The sequence below is a fragment of the Poeciliopsis prolifica genome, unplaced genomic scaffold (genome assembly GCF_027474105.1).
Source record: "Poeciliopsis prolifica strain line A6 unplaced genomic scaffold, Auburn_PproV2 SCAFFOLD067, whole genome shotgun sequence".
Lineage (NCBI taxonomy): Eukaryota > Metazoa > Chordata > Actinopteri > Cyprinodontiformes > Poeciliidae > Poeciliopsis > Poeciliopsis prolifica.
Window position 1 is genome coordinate 1,968,492 of NW_026562442.1, and position 20,836 is coordinate 1,989,327.

General features: G+C 42.4%; 2 protein-coding genes and 1 long non-coding RNA gene across 3 annotated transcripts in view; 2 read left to right on the forward strand and 1 right to left on the reverse strand.

Annotated features, from left to right (window-relative positions):
* orc5 (origin recognition complex, subunit 5) overlaps nt 1-1,653 on the forward strand; it is a 16,985-nt gene extending 15,332 nt beyond the window's left edge. Inside the window, exon 15 of the mRNA XM_055020317.1 lies at nt 1,581-1,653. The gene's annotated coding sequence lies outside the window, so the exon portion shown is untranslated. The remainder of the gene's footprint in view (nt 1-1,580) is intronic.
* Nucleotides 70-2,037, reverse strand: LOC129351470 (uncharacterized). Its single transcript, XR_008604740.1, has 2 exons — nt 1,827-2,037; nt 70-1,642 (listed from the first exon to the last, which is right to left on the reverse strand). It is a non-coding gene; the product is annotated as an uncharacterized LOC129351470 (long non-coding RNA).
* golgb1 (golgin B1) lies at nt 1,617-20,782 on the forward strand. Its single transcript, XM_055020315.1, has 20 exons — nt 1,617-1,707; nt 2,702-2,780; nt 3,744-3,935; nt 4,015-4,128; nt 4,908-5,075; nt 5,156-5,272; nt 5,489-5,602; nt 6,070-6,643; nt 6,717-6,793; nt 7,924-7,969; nt 8,289-12,978; nt 13,176-13,587; nt 14,136-14,369; nt 15,184-15,942; nt 16,435-16,628; nt 17,541-17,700; nt 17,774-17,874; nt 17,942-18,013; nt 18,902-18,992; nt 19,068-20,782. The coding sequence occupies exons 2-20, from the start codon at nt 2,712-2,714 to the stop codon at nt 19,203-19,205; spliced, it is 8,322 nt and encodes a 2,773-aa protein (XP_054876290.1). The 5' UTR covers nt 1,617-1,707; nt 2,702-2,711; the 3' UTR covers nt 19,206-20,782.
* The last annotated feature ends 54 nt before the right edge of the window (nt 20,783-20,836 follow it).

The following is a 20,836-nucleotide window of genomic DNA, read 5'->3' on the forward strand; positions in this document are numbered from 1 at the left end:
TCTGATGTTTTCCAATAGTTTTTACACAAAATCCTGCGAGTGAAACTGAGAAAGCATCGATCAAAGGAGTTTTCGAGGTCATTTGCAGCTTTAATTGTGTTTTGTTCCAAAGGTAAATGAGATTACAGGCGATTAGTGAAGACGTTTATTTCAATACAGCACACTGAGAGTTCAGGAACCACAGCAAACCATCTGGTCTCAGTGTCGGGAGGAGAAAATAGTGCACCTGTCAAGTGGAAGTCATTTTAAAAAACAATGAAATGCATGTTTTCACCAGTTTGTTTTGCTAGAAGGACGTTGGAGTTACGATTTATTCCCTTTGTTTCCATTTGTTCTTTGTCTATTTGCTGATATGTTGAACAGTCATTCCTTCTTGTAGATTCTGCGCAGCTGGAAGTATTTCTTCTCTTTTTATTTTTTACTTTTGGACGATTTAGAGTTTTTTTTTAAACCGGGTAGCAGCTGGTTGGCATCTCTAAAGCTCAGATAAAACCTGAATTACAACAAAGAGATTTCATGGACCAATAAAAACAGAAAGAGAAAAGGAGGAAGTCCAAACCGTCTCTCCTATTTATCATAAAGTATATTGTATCCCCTACTCCAACATCCCTCTGAAATGAGGTGAATTAGCCGTGTTTGATAACAACTGATGTGTACGCCTGGATGACAACTGATGCCGTCATCCAGGACATGTTGCTGTGGAATAGCATCTCTGCTGCCCAGATGTTGAAATGCTAGCATGTCAAACAGTCTTCAGTCAGAGGCCTCTTCAGATTCAATGGATGATTGACTGCTGCTGGAGATCCTTCCTGCCAAACAGCATCACCATCCACAACAACTGTGAAGATGTGAGTTAAGACATTAGATTTCCATTATGGATTTTTAAACTAAATTAATAGTAGCTGTCACATGAAATTAGATGTCAAAATAAAAACAAAACTTATTTAAAAAATTTAATTACAGTATAAAGTGTTTACAAAAAATGTTACAAGGTTATTACATTATCTTGTGTATATATTTTGGTGGGGGGTCAGAGGGGTGTGGTATTGCCCTGTGACACACCTGAAGTCGTCATATCAGCAGGTAGATAAATAACTGAAAACATCAGATATGTAATCGTATTCACAAATATTCAACTATCACAGTTTGTTGAGGTCCAAGTTTCCATCATGGTCAGTCTGTTTTAAAAGTCACCGGTCCAAGCAGATCTCCTTGGTGCTTACGACGGTTGTCCTCTTCCCCCAGTGCAGATGCTGGTAGATGAAGTCAAAAACTGATGCTGTGGTCCTTGCAAACACGCTGGTCCACTTCAAGGCCGCCACTATCCCCTGAACAAAATGGCCACAATACTCCCCAAACAGCAAAGTGTAGCGGGCCAAGAGGAGCAGACTCCTTCCCAACTGCTTCCCATGGTTCACGATCAGCTTGAGTCTTTGGTCATGTCTTGCCATCATTACAAACTGTGTAAGTTAAGTTAAATTGTCATCATTCGCCGTGTTTGAGTTGGTAGATTTAGTCAGACACTCCCCGAGGAGAAAAGAGGTGTGTACGCCTTTAAATTTATCAACGGTCTCTTACAGATCCCGGCTGTCCAATCAGAGCGGAGAAAGTTCTGTTTCCGGGAGTGTTTGGTGATGTGGCTCTAAAATCCGAGGAAATAAAGAAAAATTAAAACCAGACGGATTTTCCTGAGGAGCATCCGCACAGGTGAGTTAAAGCTGATTTTTATTTTAAAAGTGCACGCCACCGACTGAGGCGAACAGCTGTCAGGCGGAAAAAAAACAGTAGAAAGTCAGTGAAGCTCAGGAGAGGCTGTCCTTATTTACCTTTAGCAGCGTTAGCTCGCCAAGTAGCCCCAGCTAACTCACTGCTCCGTGGGAAACAGTGAGTTTAAACCCTCAGCTTCCACCGAACTGCTCCTGCGTCTCCATTTTTTAGCATTATTTAAAAATGGCTGCCATTTAAGCTCTGGAAGTTCGCCGTCAGTTTGCGCTAGCTAGAATCTTTTCTCTCCACTAAAAGATCGACGCAGCCGCAGTGGAGCGTCCAGGAGCTTCGGAAAGCGTTCGACTCCTTTCGGTCTAGTCCGGAAAACAGGGATAAGGGATTCTCTGCTAATGTGTAGCCCTTTGAATTTTTTATTAAATGTTCCTTATTTTTCTGAGTTAAGTAGAAAGTCATAGAAATGTATTTTATTATTCCACCAATGTGACAAAATGGAATAGACTATATAAAAACAATCCAAGGAAAGTAGGATACACTTTTTTAAAATTATGGAATGTTTTAATTTATTTATGAAGCACTTTTAAAACATGAGCTGCACCAAAGTTTTTTGTAACAGCAAAACACCCACTAATAATAACAGAGAGACAAAAACAAAGTAATACAATCACTCCATAAAACAATTAAATAAATCCTTTTCTTGAATTTGAGGCTTCTGCAGCCTCTTAAGTGTTTTGTTCTAAATGAAACTGGTTTACTTCTTTCATCTACTTATTGGTGCAAAATGAATAAATACGCCTTGAACTGTTTATTCAGCTTCATAGGACCAGTTTCTCAGGATATCTGGTGCAGATGGGCTTCCTGTTCAACAGCTGCATTCAGGAACACTGCAGAGTTGATTTACATTTAATAATAGATATCTGTAGTAAAAAGACAAGGAAGCCTTTAAATGTTTTTTATTGCTTTTGTCTCCTCATAGTTCCGACTTTATGTTAAGCCGTCTGGCCAACGTCCTCCAGGAGCTTTCTGGAGAGGAGGGCACAGATGGAAACCAACAGGTGACTTCAATTCACACAATTTAAAAAATAAAAATTAAAAATATCATAATCGGCTGTTATTTGAGCTTCTAAATGTGTAATCTAATGTGATCAGCTCTGCATATTCAGGTCATTTGGTTCATATTTTATTACATTATTGCAAAGTGAAATGCTAAATACTGCTTCTTACATGTTTGTCTTCCTGCAATTTGCACTTCTAATTATTTTATTTTTTTCATTTGCTGATTACAAAATGTATTACTTTTTATTTACAACATGGATTTAGAATTTTATCACAATATCGTGTTGTATTGTTGTGCTAATGATAAAAATTAATGAAAAACTATTTATTACATCTTTAACCATAACTTGTTTATTTATGTGGATTTCCATTAGCTACTTCATAAAATAACGTTTTTTACTAAGACAGCTACACACATTTAATATGACATTATTAACACAGCATATTGATTCATAATAACACAATTATTACACTTTATTTCAATTATAAACACCACAAACGGAAATACTGTTTTTCTTCAGGAAACCATTTACTTAAAAAAGTGAGAATTTAATTCACTGATCTTCATGTAACAATGACAATTAATAATATTTTTCAAATGTATTGATATTGATTGTTGCTCCTGTTGGATAAACAGTGGATAAAATAGTAAAAATAAAATTTCCAGCAGTGTTTTTGTTAGACATTTTCATAATAAATGATCAATGATACCATAAATGTCCATTTGTAAGTCATGCTGCTGTTTCTCTTTAATTACCTTCATGGTATAAAATTTTTTAAATCCCAGTTTGAATCTATAAGTTGCCCCTTTTACTCTGATACCCCCTCCCCCCCCCAAAAAAAACAAAAAAACAAAAAACAACTGTTTCCTTCAGAAATCACATAACTGTTTGCGAAAAGGAATTAATAAAGTTAAGTTACGCTTTTTGTCTTACTCTTGGTGTAATTATCTGTGTTTAAAGGGCGTGCTGGAGCCTCAGCTCCCCGCCGCAGAGGGCCAGACTGCGGTGGACGCCGAGGTTCCCGAGGACGCCATGGAGAGGCTGGCCCACCTGGAGCAGCTGGTTGTCCAGCTGAAGGAGCTCATTCGAGACAAAGACGCTCAGCTGCTGCATCAGGAGACCGAGCTGACCAAGAAAGATGCTCAGCTCAAGGTAGATAACCTCACAGGGTTCCTTGTTTTTCTGCTCACTCGTTTAAAGTTGGTGTAAATGTTTCTCCTGGTTTCTGCAGAACGAGAAAGAAGAGGCGGAAGCTCGCTTCACCAAACTCAAACTGCAGGCGAAAGCCAAGATGGCGTCGCTCAACAAGCAGATAACGGAACTGAAAGGACAAGCAGAATCAGCGGTGAGTCCAAGAGTTTGCCTTCAGGCTACAGCTGGGACATTTTCTATTTTAATCTGTTTTTGCTCTCTTTCTGTCTAAAACAGAAATTACAAATATTGGACAATATTTTTAAAACGTGGCTTTCATCACAATCACCCAACTTTTGTAAGTTGCATGACTGAGTATGAGAGTCAGGTTACAAGAATTTTAGTTTAATTATGAGCGTATAGTCATAACATTAGCTAAGTAAAGACAAAAATAAACCTTAAAATTATGAGAAAGTCGTTTCTATTAAAAAAAAACTGCTTCGATAGAGTTCAGCTCTTCCAGTTCTTTGTTTCAAAGTTTTGCAACTGATAAAAATTTGATGTTGATGTGTTAAAAAATTAAGTTCTTATCTTAAGGACTATCCATAAAACTGATATCAAAGTATAACTTCACTAGATGCTCAACATTTATGAACATTTTTTGTTACTTTTAAAGGAGTTCTCATAAAATGATTACTTAATTCTCCATAAACTTTGACTGTAATATATTATTTTGACTCTATTGTCGTATGACTGCATCCTTTAAATATTGTGACTTCATTCTCGTAATTTAAAAAATAAATCTTAGCCTGAACAAATTCAAACTGAAATAATTGGAAAACTGTAAAACATCCTCATCAAACAACACTGCTGCCCTAAACACTGGTGCAAAAATAATCTTCAACACAGAAAAGTGTGACTTATTGCCCAGCTCCAACACAAACTCCTAAATTAATTTCTCTCTTCTCCATCAACGCGTTTTGTCTCCTGCAGACTCCAGACGGTTCTTTCTGCTCTGCCGGCGCGGCGGCGGCCGAGGAGGAGCTTCAGGATCTGCGGGCCAAGCTGAGCGAGGAGGAGGCCTGCAGCCGGCAACTAAAGGAGCGACTCCTCGCCACCGAGCTGCTGCTGCAGGAGAAGGAGGCTGCCCATGCTGAGCAGGTGACCCTACTTACAGCTGATCAGGTGCAGCGAGTGTTTAATTAATTTAACTTGGACTGGTTTGTTTGTTTGTTTTGCAGCTGCGGGTGCTGCAGGCTGTCGTTGCTGAGAAGGACGTCCGTTTTCAGGAGCAGATTCAGAGACATGAAGAGGAGCTGCTGAAGGTCGGCACACAGGACGGCACCGAGCTGCAACAGGTAGCAGACCCGGCTCACCTCTACACAAATCCTGCACTCCTAAGGTTGTCAAGAACTAGAAGGTTTTTCATGCAGATTTTCCTCAGAAATGAGAGAAATTGTTGGTTAAACATGCACTATGTTCCCCGCATTCTGGTTAAGCCCTTCTTTTAGCTTCATTTTAAATCGAAGTTGCGATGCATCTAAATCTTAGAGCTTGTATTTCTGATCTCCCAGGCGCTCCAGGCGGATCAGCAGCGCTGCGTTGAGCTCGAAGAGGCTTTGTTCTCTCGGTCCCAAGAGCTGGAAATGCTGCAGCAGGAAGTGAGCAGCGCTGATCAACAGAAACAGGTAGAGATCCAGAATAACTGCAGCCCTGATAGCTACCAAACTATTTTATTTGAAAGTATAGTAGAAAAAAATTAAAGAAAGTAGCCACTTTTTTCTTTTATTTTTCAATATTAAATAAAAGCCACCAATTTGTTCGGTTAACAATTTTATTCTAAGTTGTCAGAACAGAATTTGGGTCACTACACATTCAGAAAACTTTCTTATTCACCCAAGTTTAATAAATTATATAAAACAGATCCAGGCTGAAAATCTATTTAATGGCCATAAATGGCCCCCATGCTGCACTTTGGACCCCCTTGGTTTAGGTTCACATTTTGTTTAAAGCACATGTGTCAAACTGAAGGCCCGGGGGCCAAATCTGGCCCCCCATAGATTTTATGTGGCCCTTTAGACTCCAAAATACAGCAATAAGTTTTTCACAAAAATGGGCAGAATCCCAGTCTTTATTTGTTTGTTTTTTCCTCCAGATTTTGACGGCTCAGTTCCGGCAGATGGAGCAGGAACTAACGGAGGCAGTGCAGCTGAGGCAGGAATGGGCCGAGCAGGCCCGCCAGGGCGAAGCGGAGCTCTCTGCCATGAGGGAGCAGCTGGAGAAAGAGAAGATGGAGACCTCCAGGTTGGTGGCGGAGCTAAATCTGATGAAAGAGGCAGAGCTAGCGGCTGCCCAAGCGCACCAAGACGCCTCAGAGAGGGACAGGGCGGAAATCACACGGCTCCAAAGCGAAATTAGAGAAGCAGAATCAGCCAGGAAGGAAACCACGGAACAAGAGAGGTCAGAGGTCGATGACCTGCAGAAAGAGCTGGTGAACCTCAGAGAAGAGCAGGAAGGCTTGAAGAAGAAGGAGGAGCTTCTGGCTGAGATCTGGAGCCACCTTCGCTCCCTCGCTCCTGAAACGATGCCGGAGGGCGACCCCGCTGACCCCGCTCTGTTCCTGGACTCAGTGCGGTCCGTGGAAATGCAGCTGGTCAGGCTGAAGGACGAATGTGGAGAACTGAGCGAACAGCATGGCCAGCTCATCCAGAACATGAAGGCCCTGCAGGGTAAGGGTTCTGCAGCTGTCGATTGTTAAGCTCGTGGTTCTGGTTCTGATCGGTTTCCACGTCTGATTTCCAGAACAACTTCACATAAAATCAGCGGAACAAGAGGAGGCCGATGTCAAGATACGACAGCTGGAGCAGCAGATTGTAGAAGTCAGTCCATTTCCACTTCAGTTTGTTTTATTGCCTTTTGTGTTTATTCATGTTTTATTTGAAAACATTTTTCAGACAACAAGAGTCTTAATATTGAAGTTATTCACATTATTCTTCCATTAAACCATAATTACCCATCTTTTTTTCTACAAAAAATAACGTACTGTATTGTGTAGAATACAATTTGGCCGCCTTGAGTCTGATACTCCTAAATATTATCCAATAGGACTAATTCAAGGTAAGCAGGCTTGGATTCTGAGGTTCTGTTTAGTCTGATTCAGTCCAACTCCAGTCCGTTGGTCTAGAAAGTCCAGTTCGTGTACGTACGTGTGAATGCGTAATCAGACCAAAAACGCAAACTCTGGTCAATGTAACAAATGTTTTGATCCCCAGTGGAACCGAGTTCTTTCATAATTACATTTTTTTTATTTTTTTCAACTCGTCTGGCTCCTTATTATAATGCATGTCTCATGTCCACGACATAAAACTTGGATGAAATGCAACATGACCGTTAAAGCTGCTGACTCTTTATAACAATAATATCTGATTTAGTTGCACACATGGAAGTGGCAAAATCAGATTTTTTGCTGGGTGAAAAGATCGGAATTGGACCGTTTGGACTGCCACAAAAAAGTTGAATTTGTGTCGCATTCGGCTGCTGTATAAAAATCTAAACGTTGCGGTGTGATGTGTCAACTGGCTTTGGGTGCCCTTACTGAACTGAGTGCAGTTTGCAAAGTCACCTTCTCCTTTGAGGTCAGAAGAGACAGACCGGTTCTGTCCTCCCTGTTCCGGGTCACAGCTTTAGTCTGGACAGGTGATCTGCACCCGTCTAATGCAGGCCAGGCGGGACGGCGTCTGTCTGCTGTCTGTATGCTTCATCTCAGAGGGAGGAAACATATTTAATCTCCTCTCCACTGAGCCGACCTTCACCTTGAACTACAGACTCGTGAGCCGCGCTGCTAATTCAGATTTAAACTGGGAGAATATTTTAAAACATAATCTACATAACTGCGTTTTGTTTTTATTTAGAGGACTTTTATTTTTAAAGATTAAACATCTAACCGTTTATTAAACATCTATTTTATCTAGATTTAGTAAAACATATCCTCTTTTCTTTTTATTCTTAGATGTCTGACACTGAAACATCTCTGGATTCATCCCAACCTGATAAAGGTAAATTAATTTTTGTCTACATCGTACACTTCATAAATTAAATGCAAATAGCAGCTAAATTATTCATTTAACAGATTGAATCCTATTTTTCTTAGTCGGGGACAAAAAGTCTTGACATTTATTTTAAGTTTACAATCTTGGGCATGAATTTTGTAACTAATTATTTTAGTCATCGATTATTCGGCTATTTAAGATTACTACCATAATTTATTCTGTAATTTCACATTAAGTTTGAACATTACACTTAAATGCCTTGATCACACTATCATAATGTGGAGCTAGTCAAAAATATATTTTCTTTTATTTTTAACTCCTGCAGAACATATTCTGGCGCTGGAGCAGCAGCTTGTAGAAAAAGACAATGAGCTTGTTGCCTTACGAGAATCCATCATAGTTGCTACAAAACAAAGCTCAGGAGAAGCTGAAATAAACCAAAGTCCGGATCCAGACACTACCGCAGCTCCTGCTGATTCCGTGGAAGATGCACAAGATGAAGAGACCACCTTAGTTGCAGAAGACACCTTCGTCCTCTCCATCCCTGCTGATAGCGAAAGCAGCCCGGAGCTCATCGGACTCCAGTCCGAGTCTCCTGAAGAATCAAAGGGAACCTCCTCAGATGAGATGGTCACCAGCACTGATTCAGAGGTGGCCCACAGCAGCTGGACGCTCCTGGAAGCCATGAATCAAGACGGCGCTCAGGAGTGGCCCTCCGTCCCCCAGGATGTTGGTCAGTCCTGGGTGGCAACAAGCATGGAGCAGGAATCCTCCCAGTCGTCATCCGTGGTCCAAGTCCACCTGACCCAACAGAGTTCCTCCTCCTCCGACGAAAACGTCAATTTCTTTGCTCAGGCTTTAGCCGAGGAGCTGCAGAAGAGGTACGGGGAGCTTCTGGCAGAGCTGCAGGGGCTTAAAGACGCAGCTGCAGCATCACAGGAGAGAATCAAAACCTTGGAAGAGGAAGCACAGTCTCTCACTGTCGCCAAAGAGGAAGCTGAGGCTGAAGCACTCAGGTTGTCCAACGAGCTAGAAAACAGCAAAATGGTGGAGAAACAGAGTGTTGAAATGCAACTTCTGGAAGAAGAATTGGAGATTTTAAAGAATGAAAATAAAACCAAGGAGGAGAAGATTGAGGCTTTGCAGGCAGATTTGGAAACAACGCAGAAAGCTCTGTCTGAGCAGGAAGGTGAGGCGAGGATGCTGAGCACTCAGCTGCAGGACGGAGAACTTCTTTCCACCAAGCTGCAAAAGAAGATTTTTGAAATGGAAAACAGCCTGTTGGAGCACTCTCAGACTTCAGATCTCCACAATGAGTCTCTATCAAAGAAGGACTCTGAGATTGAAGAGCTGCAGCTTCTTCTCAACCAGAAAGAAAAGGAGGTGACAGAGCTTAACGACAGCATGTCCGCCAGGCTCCTTCAAGCAGAAGAAGAGAAGTTTGAAATGAAAGGGGAAGTGAGTAAACTCAAGGAGCAGATGGAAGAGCTGGAGAAGGCCAGAGATGATCAACAGCAAGCATCTAATGATGACGAAGAAGTGGTTACCTTGAGGAACGAGAAGGAAGCCTTGGAAATGCAGCTGGCAAACACAAAGAAGAAGTTGCAGGCTGCTCTGGTTCAGCGCAAGGAGCTCATGAAGAAAGTCAGCGAGTTTGAGAAGGAAGCAGAACGATGGAAGGAGAAAGACGAGACAGAAGGACTTTCTGAAAAGCTCTCTGAAAGACCTGAGATTCAGGACTTGGAGGAAAAGATCATGAAGCTAGAAGACTCATTAAGATCCAAAGAGGAAGAAGTGGAGACTCTTAAGCAGAGACTTGACCATCAGGATCAAGTCCTTGCAGAGACAGTTGCTCTGAACAGAAAGCTGAGCGACGAACAGCCTGAAGCCGCCTCTGAAACGGGTATCTTGCGGTCTCAAGTCGCTTCTCTTGAAGTGGAGTATGAAACACTCCAGAAGAAGTTTCAGGAAGCCCAAGAATCCCGCAAGGAAACCATTCGCAAAGCCAAAGAGAAAGACAGGCATCATCGCGAACAGATGAAGCAGCTGAAAGATGACTTCAACGAGCTAACCGAGCAATTTGACGTACAGAGCAGAGAACGGGAAGGTCTTCTCGACAAGCTTAGGGAGCTGGAGGAAAAGACGACCTCTGATGGAGATCCACAACCAGAACCAGCGCAGGCGTCTGCAGCAAACAGTTGGGTTCAAGAGGATTGGGTGGACTTTGCTGCATCTGAAACAGTTTCATTGAAAACACAGGTAAGCGATCCTGATCAGCCGTCTCCTGTTGCATCTACACAACTGGAGGAATCTCTTAAAGTTCTTCAAGACGAGATCCAAAATTTTCGGCAAGTGAACACTGAGCTGGAGAAGCAACTCCAGGAAACTCACAGCAGCCTGTTGCTTAAGGAGTCTGAGATTCTTGAACTGGGTAAAGACCTGGAAGAACTGAGAGAGAAGGAAAAGCAAATTGATGCTCTCTATGAGGAGTTGAATGTACTTCGAGAAAAGTATCTTCAAGCTGAAGCTTATACAGAAACCCTAAAGGCAGAGATAGAAACTGCATCCAAAGCTTCTGTAGAAGACTCCATGAAAACTCTTCAAGCTGAAGTGGAAGACTTCAAGCAGTTCCTAGACAACAAGAACCGCGAGATATCGGAGCTCAGCCAGCAGCTGAGTGAGCAGAACTCCCTCATACACTCAATGCAAGACTCTGTGTCTGAGAAAGATCGGCTGATAACCTCTTTACAGGAGGAACTGAAGGCAGAGCAAGAGAAAATGCACAAGCTGCAGACCGAGATTCTACAAAAGCAAGAAGAAGACAGTGAGGCAAAGCTCCAGCAGCTTCAGCGAAAGCTTCAAGCTGCTCTGGTGTCTCGCAAAGAGGCCCTCAAAGACAACAAGACCCTAAAGGAGCAGCTCACTTCGGCCGAGAAGGCAGTCGCCGAGCTGCAGCAGAAGATCGATTCAACAGAAGAAGAGCTTGAGAGTCTAAGAGGCGAAAGAGCAAAACTTATTGAGGAGGTTGATCGGACGTTAGTGGAGAACCAAAGCCTGGGGTCGTCGTGTGAGAGTCTGAAGCTCGTAATGGAGGGAATAATTAATGAGAAGGACGCTTGTAAGAAGGAGGTGGAGTTGGCAAAGGAAGAGGCAGCAAGGGTGTGTAAGGAGTGGGAGGAGAAGGTTCATGGGATGAAGGAGGAGTACGAGACTCTGCTAAAGTCTTACGAGAATGTGAGTGATGAGGCGGAGCGTGTGAGGAAGGTCCTGGAAGCCGCTCGGCAGGAAAGACAGGAGCTGGCGGCGAAAGCGAGAGCTCAGGAGACTGCAAGGCAGGAGAGCGAGAGACGAGCAGAGGAGGCGCAGAAGGAGGTGGACACAGTGAAGGACAAAATGAGGAAGTTTGCAAAGACAAAACAGCAAAAGATAATGGAGCTGGAGGAGGAGAATGAGAGACTCCGAGAGAAGCAGGAAACTTCAAAACATGATGATCCAGTCATCAAAGCTGAAGCAGAGCACCTTCAGGAGGAGATGAGAGCTCTGCAAGCTGAACTGGAGGCTGCAGCAGCGGAAAGAGATGCTCTAAGGCAGCAGGTTGAAGAGCTGAATGGAAAACTCGCTGACATTGAGGCAAACCAACACAGCTCTGTGGCTGTTGTTGAGGAAGTCATCACTGCAACGCAGTCAGATGCCATCTTGACTGCAGCAGAGCCACAAGATGATCTTGCGGTTGCAGAAGAAAAGGAGAAGGCTCAAGCTTTACTGGAAGATCAGCTGAGGGAGATTGAGATTCTGAAAGCAGAGAAGGAACTCTGGCAAAAACAACAAACTGAACTGGCATCTCTTGAGCAAGAGCTGCAGGAGAGCAAAAATAACGAGAACCATCTGGAGAAGAACCTTCAACAGAGCAACGAGAGAGAAAAACACCTGATTGAAGACGCTTCAAAGAGAGAAGCTGAGCTCAAAGAACTCCTGGAGAGTCTTGAAACCGAGAAAGACAACCTGGAGGAGCGTCTGATGAACCAATTGGCCCAGCTCAACGGGAGCATAGCCACCTACCAGCAAGAAGCAGCAGACAACAGTGAGCAACTCGCTGAGACTCAGCGAGAGGTAGAGAGACTGGAGGCTGAGGTCCAGAGTGAGAGAGACCGAGCCGCCAGGCTGGAGGAGGATGTGAGGCAGGCCCGGCGAGAGAGAGCCGAAGCCGAGGCAGAGTCCGGAAAGCAGAGGGAACTGGAGCAGCAGCTGAGGTCTGCCCAGAGGGTCAAAGAAGGCAGCCAAAGCCGAGCAAAGCAGCTGGAGGAGCTGCTGAGGGAAAAACAGCTGGAAGTGCGGCAGCTTCAGAGGGACTCCATCCAATATCAGGAGAAGATCAGTGAACTTGGACGTGAAGTCAAGGCCCTGCAGCTAAGTCAGGAGGAGCTCCAAGGCAGGCTGGAGCAGTCAAAGTTGGAGTCCGCCAAAACATTAGAAGATCTCAAGATGTCTCAAACAGAGATGGAGAGTTGTAAAACCGAACTAACGAAAGCGCGGAAAGAAGCAAGTGAGGCGGTCTCTGCAAGAATGGCCATTGAGCAAAGCTTCCAGCAGAAAGAGGCAGCGCTGAAGGTTGAGGCGGAGAAAACTCTGGACTCTGTGAGATTCAGGCTGGGAGCTGAGCTGAAGGAAACGGAGCTCAGACTGGAGGAGGCCTACAGCGAGCGGGAGAAGGAGGAGGAAGCTGCTTTGGAAGCCAGAGAGGTGGCAGAGGCAGCAGAGAGGCGAGCCCAGGAGATCCAGGCCCGTCTGGACGAGACTCTGGCCAGGTTAGCCGCCTTCTCTCGCAGCATGTCCTCCCTGCAGGACGACAGGGACAGAGTTCTGGATGAAGCCCGGCAGTGGGAGACGCGTTTCAACAGCGCTCTGCAGGGGAAGGAGGCTGAAGTCCGTGAGGCTGAAACACGCGCCAAGGAGCTCGCAGATCAACTTCAGAAAGAGACGGCGCTGAAAGAGGAGTTGGAGCAGTCGGTCAACAGGTATATCTTTTAAATTTGTTTTTGCTAAATTTAAATATAAATTTCTGGTTGCATCAATATCTGTTGATGCAACCAAGATGGCTGTCAGCTACAAAGTTCCCAGAAAGGTGACGTCACAGGAGGGACGTCTTTAATTTTTGTTTCTGACAATACAGCATTAAATTTCAGCCATGAACTAAACATATTTGTCGTTTTAGGTTACAGAGAGCAGAGAAAGACTGGCAGCTGAGATTGGAAGAAGAGCAAAAGAAAGTCGTGGAGCACCAAGCCGCTCTTGATCAGGAAAGATCGAAGCTGGAGGAAACCGCATCCGAGTTAGAATCTGCTCAGAACGAAGTCAGCGTCCTCAAAACCGAGCTGAAGAGTCTGGGTCAGAGGGTCCGGGCTCTGGAGGAGGCAGTCGGCAGACAGACGGACGAGGTGGATCGGGCCAGAACCGAGCTGAGGGCGAGGGAGGCCGAGGAGAGGCGTCTGTGTCTGAACGTGGAGCAGCTGGAGACGGACCTGCGTTCCTCCAAGGTTCTGACGGAGAATTTACAGACGGAGCTAAACGAGAAGGAGAGGAGGGAGGTGGAGCTGCTGGGGGAGAAGGAACTCGCTGTTGCACAGGTAAACAAATACAGGTAGCATTACTGACACCAACTGGTAAGAAATGGGAACTACAGATGCTTTCTCTCATAAATTTCTCTCTAGGGATTAATTTCATCCTAGTCCAGATTTAAAATTTTAATCTGGTTTTTGGATTTTTTTCCTAAAACGAAATTACAAATGACCGCCAGTTTTTAAAAAATATATTCTTTTATTTCAATTATCTTTTCTGAGTTGTACGACAAAATATTTAGACAAGTTGTCTCAGGGTGCATCTAACAATTATTTTAATTATTGATTAATCTATTGACAATTATATGTATTGTTGGGGGTTTTTCAGCAAATGGTCTGTACATTCTAACGATTAATCGATTACTAAATTAATAATAGTCTTTGTTACATTATTGTCTGTTTAATTAACTAACATTCGTTCTTAGAGTTGGCCTGAATTGAAAGTTTAAAGATGGCCGCCCTGGGCGATGACATCACTCTGAACTATAGAAACCAAAGGAGCGCATTGGTGAAAAAAAATTTAATATTTTGTTTCTGCACATAATTTTCTTCAAAAGGCAGCAGAGGAGGCACGGAAAGAGGCTGAGAACCGGGCACAAGATGCTGAAAGGGAGCTGGAGCAGAGAAGAGGAGAAGTGAGGGATCTGGAAGGAAAACTACGGGAAGCACAGGAGGAGAGCAGCAACCGGAAAGCCAGACTGGACTCCTTCACCAAGGCCATGGGGTCCCTGCAGGACGACAGAGACCGAGTGCTCAGCTCGTACAAACAGCTGGAGGAGAAACACCTGCAGGTGAAGTTTGATCTTCACAGCACTTAGTGACGAAAGCTTTCCAGATGAATCTGTTACAGGAGATAAAAATTCAGTTAAATTCAAATATACTTAATCTGATTTGTTGAAGATGGTAAGGAGACTTTTTAACCTCAAAGACATGGAGCAAGGATGAGATATCAGTAGACATATTTGACAAAAAAATAAGATTTTTCTTGAAAAAAAAACTTCGATATTTCCAAATTTCAAGTCAAAACTCAGAAATTTCTAAAATAAATCTCAAAACTTTTACGTTTTTTTGAAGAAATTTACTACAGTGGCCCTAATTCGCCAAGTAAAATCAATCTTGCTTATTGAGACGATGCTTTTTTCCACATCATGTTATAATCTCACCTTTGTGGCACACCAGACTGATTGGTGTGCAAACAGACTGGTGCTAACACCAGACTGGAACTTTCAAAAGAAACATTTGAACCATTTCTTTTCCCATTCCGGTGTGGTTCTGCCATCTTTGTTTCTGTATCAACTGGCTGCGCTTAAGGATGACCAGCGGCGCCCTCTGCTGGATGGCAGCCAAACTACAACACTAAAAAAAGATTTAACAGATGTTATTAATCAATTAAAAATCACTTTAATCTAGTAAACCATGAATTGATAATTGTATGTAGGTCTGTTACAATAAAATATTTTTGCTGGATGATAATTAATTATTGCAGTAAATGATATTTTATTGTTTTGAGTAATATAATGCAAATGGATAATAAGGATTTTTACCAGCCCTAATCACAGGTCAATTAAAGGTTAAACCTGTTTTTCCCTGTGCGTCGTCTTGCAGGTGATGATGGAGAAGGACGGTCTGATCCAGGAGGCGGCAGCGGAGAACAACAGCCTGAAAGAGGAGCTTCGCTCTCTGCTGGTCCAGAGAGACGACATGCACGCCGAACAGGCCAAGCTGTCTGCTCAGCTCCACGGATACCGACACGAACTCACCCAAGTGTTGAGCATGAAGGACTCCCAACACAAACAGCTTCTGGCAGCTCACAGGGAGCAGATCTTCACCTTACAGCGGGAGCGCGAGGAGCTGGAGGCTCAGCTGAGGAGCAAAACCAAAGAAGAGACGCAGAAAGTGGAGATGGAGACTCTTAGTCGAGCCTCGCAAGAGATGGACGCACCTGGAGCGGAGGTGGAGAAGCTGAGGGAGCAGCTGCAGGCGGAGCGCGGCCGAGCCGAGGCCCTGGAGGAGCGGCTCGCCGCAGAGAGCAGGGAGCTGGCGGAGCTGCGCTGGGAGGGCGGCGTGATGCGCACCGAGTCGGAGAGCGCCCAGGAGAGGGTGGCGGAGCTGGCCCGCGACCTGCTGATCGTGGAGCAGCGGCTGCTGGAGGAGACAGACACCACCAAGCAGCTGAGGCAGCAGAACCAGCAGCTCGCCGACGCCGTGGCGGCGCTGCAGGAGGCCAGAGAGGAGGCGGCGCAGAAGGTCAGGGAGCGGGAGGAGAGGAGCAGAGCGGCACAGAGCAGCGGGGGAGGGTCGGCTGGAGAGGTATGGGGCCTGAAGAACGCCCTGCAGGCCCTGCAGAACGACAGGGAGAGACTGGTGAGCTGAAATCTGCTGCTTCGCTTCATGAAATGAGCCTTTTATCAACACTTCGCTCCATTTTAGCGACGCTGCTAGCGATTGTGATTAATCTATTGATTATCCTGATGATTGCAGAATATTCCAGTTTTTTTCTGTCCAGATTTTAATTGAACCACTTCAGCCTGTTGTTTTTTTACGAATGAGTACTAGTGCCACACTAAGATAAAAAATTTATAATTACAAGAACTTTATCTCAAAATATTGTTTATTCTCATGTTATTACAACTTCTTATAATATTTGGACTGTATTCAAATATGACTTTTTTTCTTTTACTACGACTTTATTGTCATTTTGATTTTATTCTCATAATATTGTAACTTTATTGTTAAAATTAACTTTGCTCTCATATCACTTTGACTTTCTCAATAACGATTAATCGACTACTAGTTGACGATTATTTCAGTAATCGATTAGTCATGATTAATCGTTTCTGTTCTCTTTATGAGCAGCTGGAGCAGCTGAACACGCAGACGGCTGAGCTGAAGAAGCAGAAGTCGGACCTGGCTCGGCTGGGAGCCGGAGAGCTCATTAAAGTCAGTCAGGAGCTTTTAGAGGAGAAGAAGAGGAACGAGGAAATACTGGAGGCCGTGACGCGGCTGGAGAGCGCGGCGGAGAGAAGCAAGCAGGAAACAGAATCCCTCAGGTTTAACTTCTCCCCCAAATAGAAAAAGGAGTAATCTGAGAAATTTTCTACAAAAGAAATCTTAAAATTTTAGTAGTTTTTATAGAAAATTTCTGAGATTAAACTGAAAGTTTCTTTCATTTTATACTAGAATTTTATCGCCGCTTTCCTTTGTTTCCATCGAGTGTATCTAATAATTATTTTACTGATCGATTATTATGACAGCCATTTTTTTTTTTTTTTTTACAACTACCAACTAAGGCCATGTGAGAAAATGAAATTGGGAGTAAAATCTAAAAATTGTGAGAATAAAGCAATTTATTCTCACAAAATATGCATCTGGAAATACTTCTAACATCAACCATTGCAAAGCTCAACTTTTTCTAATTAAAATCAAATAAGTATTTCAGAAATACGGAAATTTATGAGTTTCAAAAGTCGGACATGTTTAACTTTATAGAAACTTCTTGAAAATTCCTGAACTTTATCTCAGATTTTTCTCAAATTGTTTTAACTCTTGGAGCTCAGAAATTTCCAAGTTGTTTTCTAGAAAATTTCTGAGATTAATCTAAAAATTTGAAAGCTTCTTTTCTTGCAAATTTAATATTTTTGAAGTTTGGATGTTTTTTTTTTTTTTAGAGAAATTCTTAGATTAATCTCAAAATTTGTGTTTTTCTGAGGTTTTTCTGATTTAAAAAAATTAAGGGGAGTTTTTTTTTGTGCAAATTTTAGATTTTTGGAATTTGCTAATTTTATTTTCTAAGACATTTTTGGATCTCAGAAACTTTCTAGACAAAACAAGGAAATTTCTGAGTTTTGGGGTGGAAATTTACTCTTTTTATTTTTATCATTTCCTTTTAACACGCCGTTGAAGATCTTTCTGCTTTGTTAAATTTAAGTGGTGAAATTGACTTTTCTTTTTCTGACTTTCAGGCTGGAGCGGATGGACTGGCTGGCTCAGGCGGAGCAGCTGAAGCAGCAGACGCTCGCCACGCTCTCAGAGAAAGACCAACAGCTGCGGCAGCTGGCTGCCATGTTGGAGGAGGCTCGAATCCAGAAGCCCAAACTCAAACGAGAACAGCTACAGAGACAGGTAAGCAGATGAAAATATGTAATTTAGCAAAGAGTTTTTGATTTTTAATTCATTTATGTGTAAATCCCTGCAGAGCACAGAAGAAGGAGACGACCCACCTGGAGCGCCGCAGGAGCGAAGCAGCCTGACCGACGGCCGATCCTCCAAAGCAGAACTCCTGGAGCTTCAGCAGAGGTTTTTATCGAACGCTTCGTCCAGGAAATGACCCAGTAGATGCTGATTTTTGTTTTCTGTACGTCAGACTAGAAGAAGAGACTCGGCAGCGGCTGGCGGTTGAGGAGCAGCTGATGGCGACACAAGATCTCCTCAAACGGTACAAACTTTAAAAAACAAAAAAATCCTCCTGGGCTGTGACAAAACTACAGAAAGTAATAAAAAATTAAAACAGTTTTTAACTAAAATTAAAATTTGACTCATATTTAATTCATGTAATAAAATAATACAAAATACTATTATATGGTAAACACATTTTTCATAAATAAACAAAATGAACAACAAAATACCATATATAATGTTAAATGATTTTTTAATCCATTAATGACTAATAAAACCTAAATAATAAAAATAAAGTCCTAAAATAAATATTAAAATGCAGGAGTAGTAGCAATAAAAGTAGTAAATGCACAAATATATTAATAAAAAATATATATTTTAAAAACATATTTAAATTTCCTTGAGGGAGCTAACATGACATGATTCAGAAAAATAATAAGTTAAATTAAGACAATAAAATAGAAAATCAATTATTTTTTTATTGAATTTTGAAAATTATGATGTAAAAATCAGGTAAAATTTCAAAGTAAAAAAATTATAATATAAAAATGGGACAAAATGTAGAAAAAATTCAGAATAAAGAAATCATAAGGATCATAAGAATGGATGTAATAAAGTGAGTCTTTAAGCTACAGTTTTGCTTCATATTAATTCAGTTTATGGAAGAAAAAAAAACAGCAAATTGTGCCTGAAAATTATTTATTGATTTATAGAGCACTTTACAGAAATGTGGAGTTGTCCTTCATGTTACCTTTAATATAACTTACCGACACTCTGTTTTATTCATCTTAACCTAAAATATTTTTATCTTTAACCTCATCACTGGTTCATGACTCAATTTTCTGCCTCGTGTTTGTGGATTGTTCACAATATTATATTTTGAATCCATAGTTGACGAATCAGCTGATGTTTTTGTTGTCTGCATCAGTCACACCCAGGCGTCATGGCTCTCTGCAAACGAAGGGGACCTCTCTGAGACGGCTGTGTTTATCGAGCCGCCAGAAGGCGCCGTCACCCGGGTTAGGCTCGTCCGTCACCTTAACAGCTGCGACAGTAACCGTCCATGATCCTAACGTTGTGTTTTGCTCTCGCAGACCCGCAGAGGAGGCCCCAGCTTGCTGCGGATGCTCCGCGTGGCGTTCTGCTCCCGTCAGCGAACCCCTCTGCTGCTCGGCCTCTACCTGCTCACTGTGCACGTGCTGCTGCTCCTCTGCCTGGGCGGGTACCTCTGAAAAACCGTTCCAAATAACACGAGAGAAGGTCCAAGAAAATAGAACTGTGTTGGTTTTAATTCTTAGTGTTATATATATATAGTAATTTAACGAAGGGTCCGAAGGATGTTCTGTACAAACGGTGCACTTTAATCGTTTAGCCAAAGTATATACATTCACTTCAGGGGGCGTTTGTTTCAACGTTTTGGTCATAGGTGACCTCAAGTCACCTACAAGTGGGAGACTTTGCTTCAAAACGGATGCAAAGGGACAATATCTTAATATTACTTAGTAAAATAAACAAATGCAATCTTCAATTATTATTATGGAGAAAAGAAATTAGCTTCTTTGGAAGATCTGAGCCACTGCTCCTTCACATCGAAAGGGACTGGGGAAGGTAGTTCAGCCATCTGATGGAGATCCCCCAGTGTGAGGGTTTCCTGGGTTTCCCTTCCAGGTCTGATGAGTTGAAAGAAGAGACGATGGATGGAAGAAAAGACGCCACCAAGTATTTTGGAAGTGTTGTACGTCATGTGCCTTGTAGATTTGAGCTCTGAGTCTTTCCAGTTACAGGAAAAAGTTCTGAAAATCCACAAAATTCTGTGTATTGGGATCTTAAGGTAGAGGCCAACATGAAGCAGAACGTAATTGTGAGGTGGATGAAAAATCATGCCTGGTTCCTTACATGGGGGATTGATTTGAACTAATAGTCCCCCTTACGCTCGGCTCTTCATTCATGAAAACAAATGGAAAACTATGCACAAAGTTTCTTCAGCTTCACAACTGATGCGAAATAATTCAAGAGACGTGAATACTTTAAAGCACCAAACACTGGAACTAAAATCCTGTGAGAGTCAAATTTGCCTTGAAAAGTAGCTAAAGTACCTATGCTAAGCTATCTGAGAGATTAACGGTTGTTTTGGGGAAACAAGTTGGGCTTATGATGGGATATTTATCTCCTTCTAACTTCCTTGGCAAACGGTACCATTTCTGGTTCTACATATCTCCCGGGTCGCCTCTCTTTACAGTAATTATGCAGTTTTTAATCTGTTCTTCACTGTTCCTTTAGAGACCTGTTTCCCTTTATGTCCATTTTGATGTTGCTGCATTCCAACCAATGAAGGATGACGCATTATTTGAACGATTTCTCCATTGACTTAGATTTAATGTTATGAAATATAGGTTAAATCCATATATATATCATTCCTGTCTCATAACTCTGGGCTGCTAATTCTGCTGTCACATCCTTCTGTGTTATTTCTTCTTGTAAATACCTGTCCAAAGGGCTGTATATGGGAAATATATAATGTAATTAAAACTTTTTGTGGTTTGGATCAATCTAAAGTTAATTTTCTCGGTAGGTTTTTGTTTACGTCCTCGTTGGGATCATCGTGACTCAGAAAATCTAATCACCATCTTTTTGAAATTATTAACCGACAAATGAAGCTGAGGTTCGGACGGTTTTTACAGTGGGTACCGGTGTGTGTGAAACACTACAATCGTTTTTCTCCATGGCTGGAGGAAAACGATCAGGTTGTTACTGATGATGACACAAGTTTGTGTTCGAAACTTTTAATAAAGGGTGTTTTTAAGTGGAAGTGAAGTTTTGTTGGGTTTTTTCTTATGGAAATAAAAACTACATGGTGGACCGT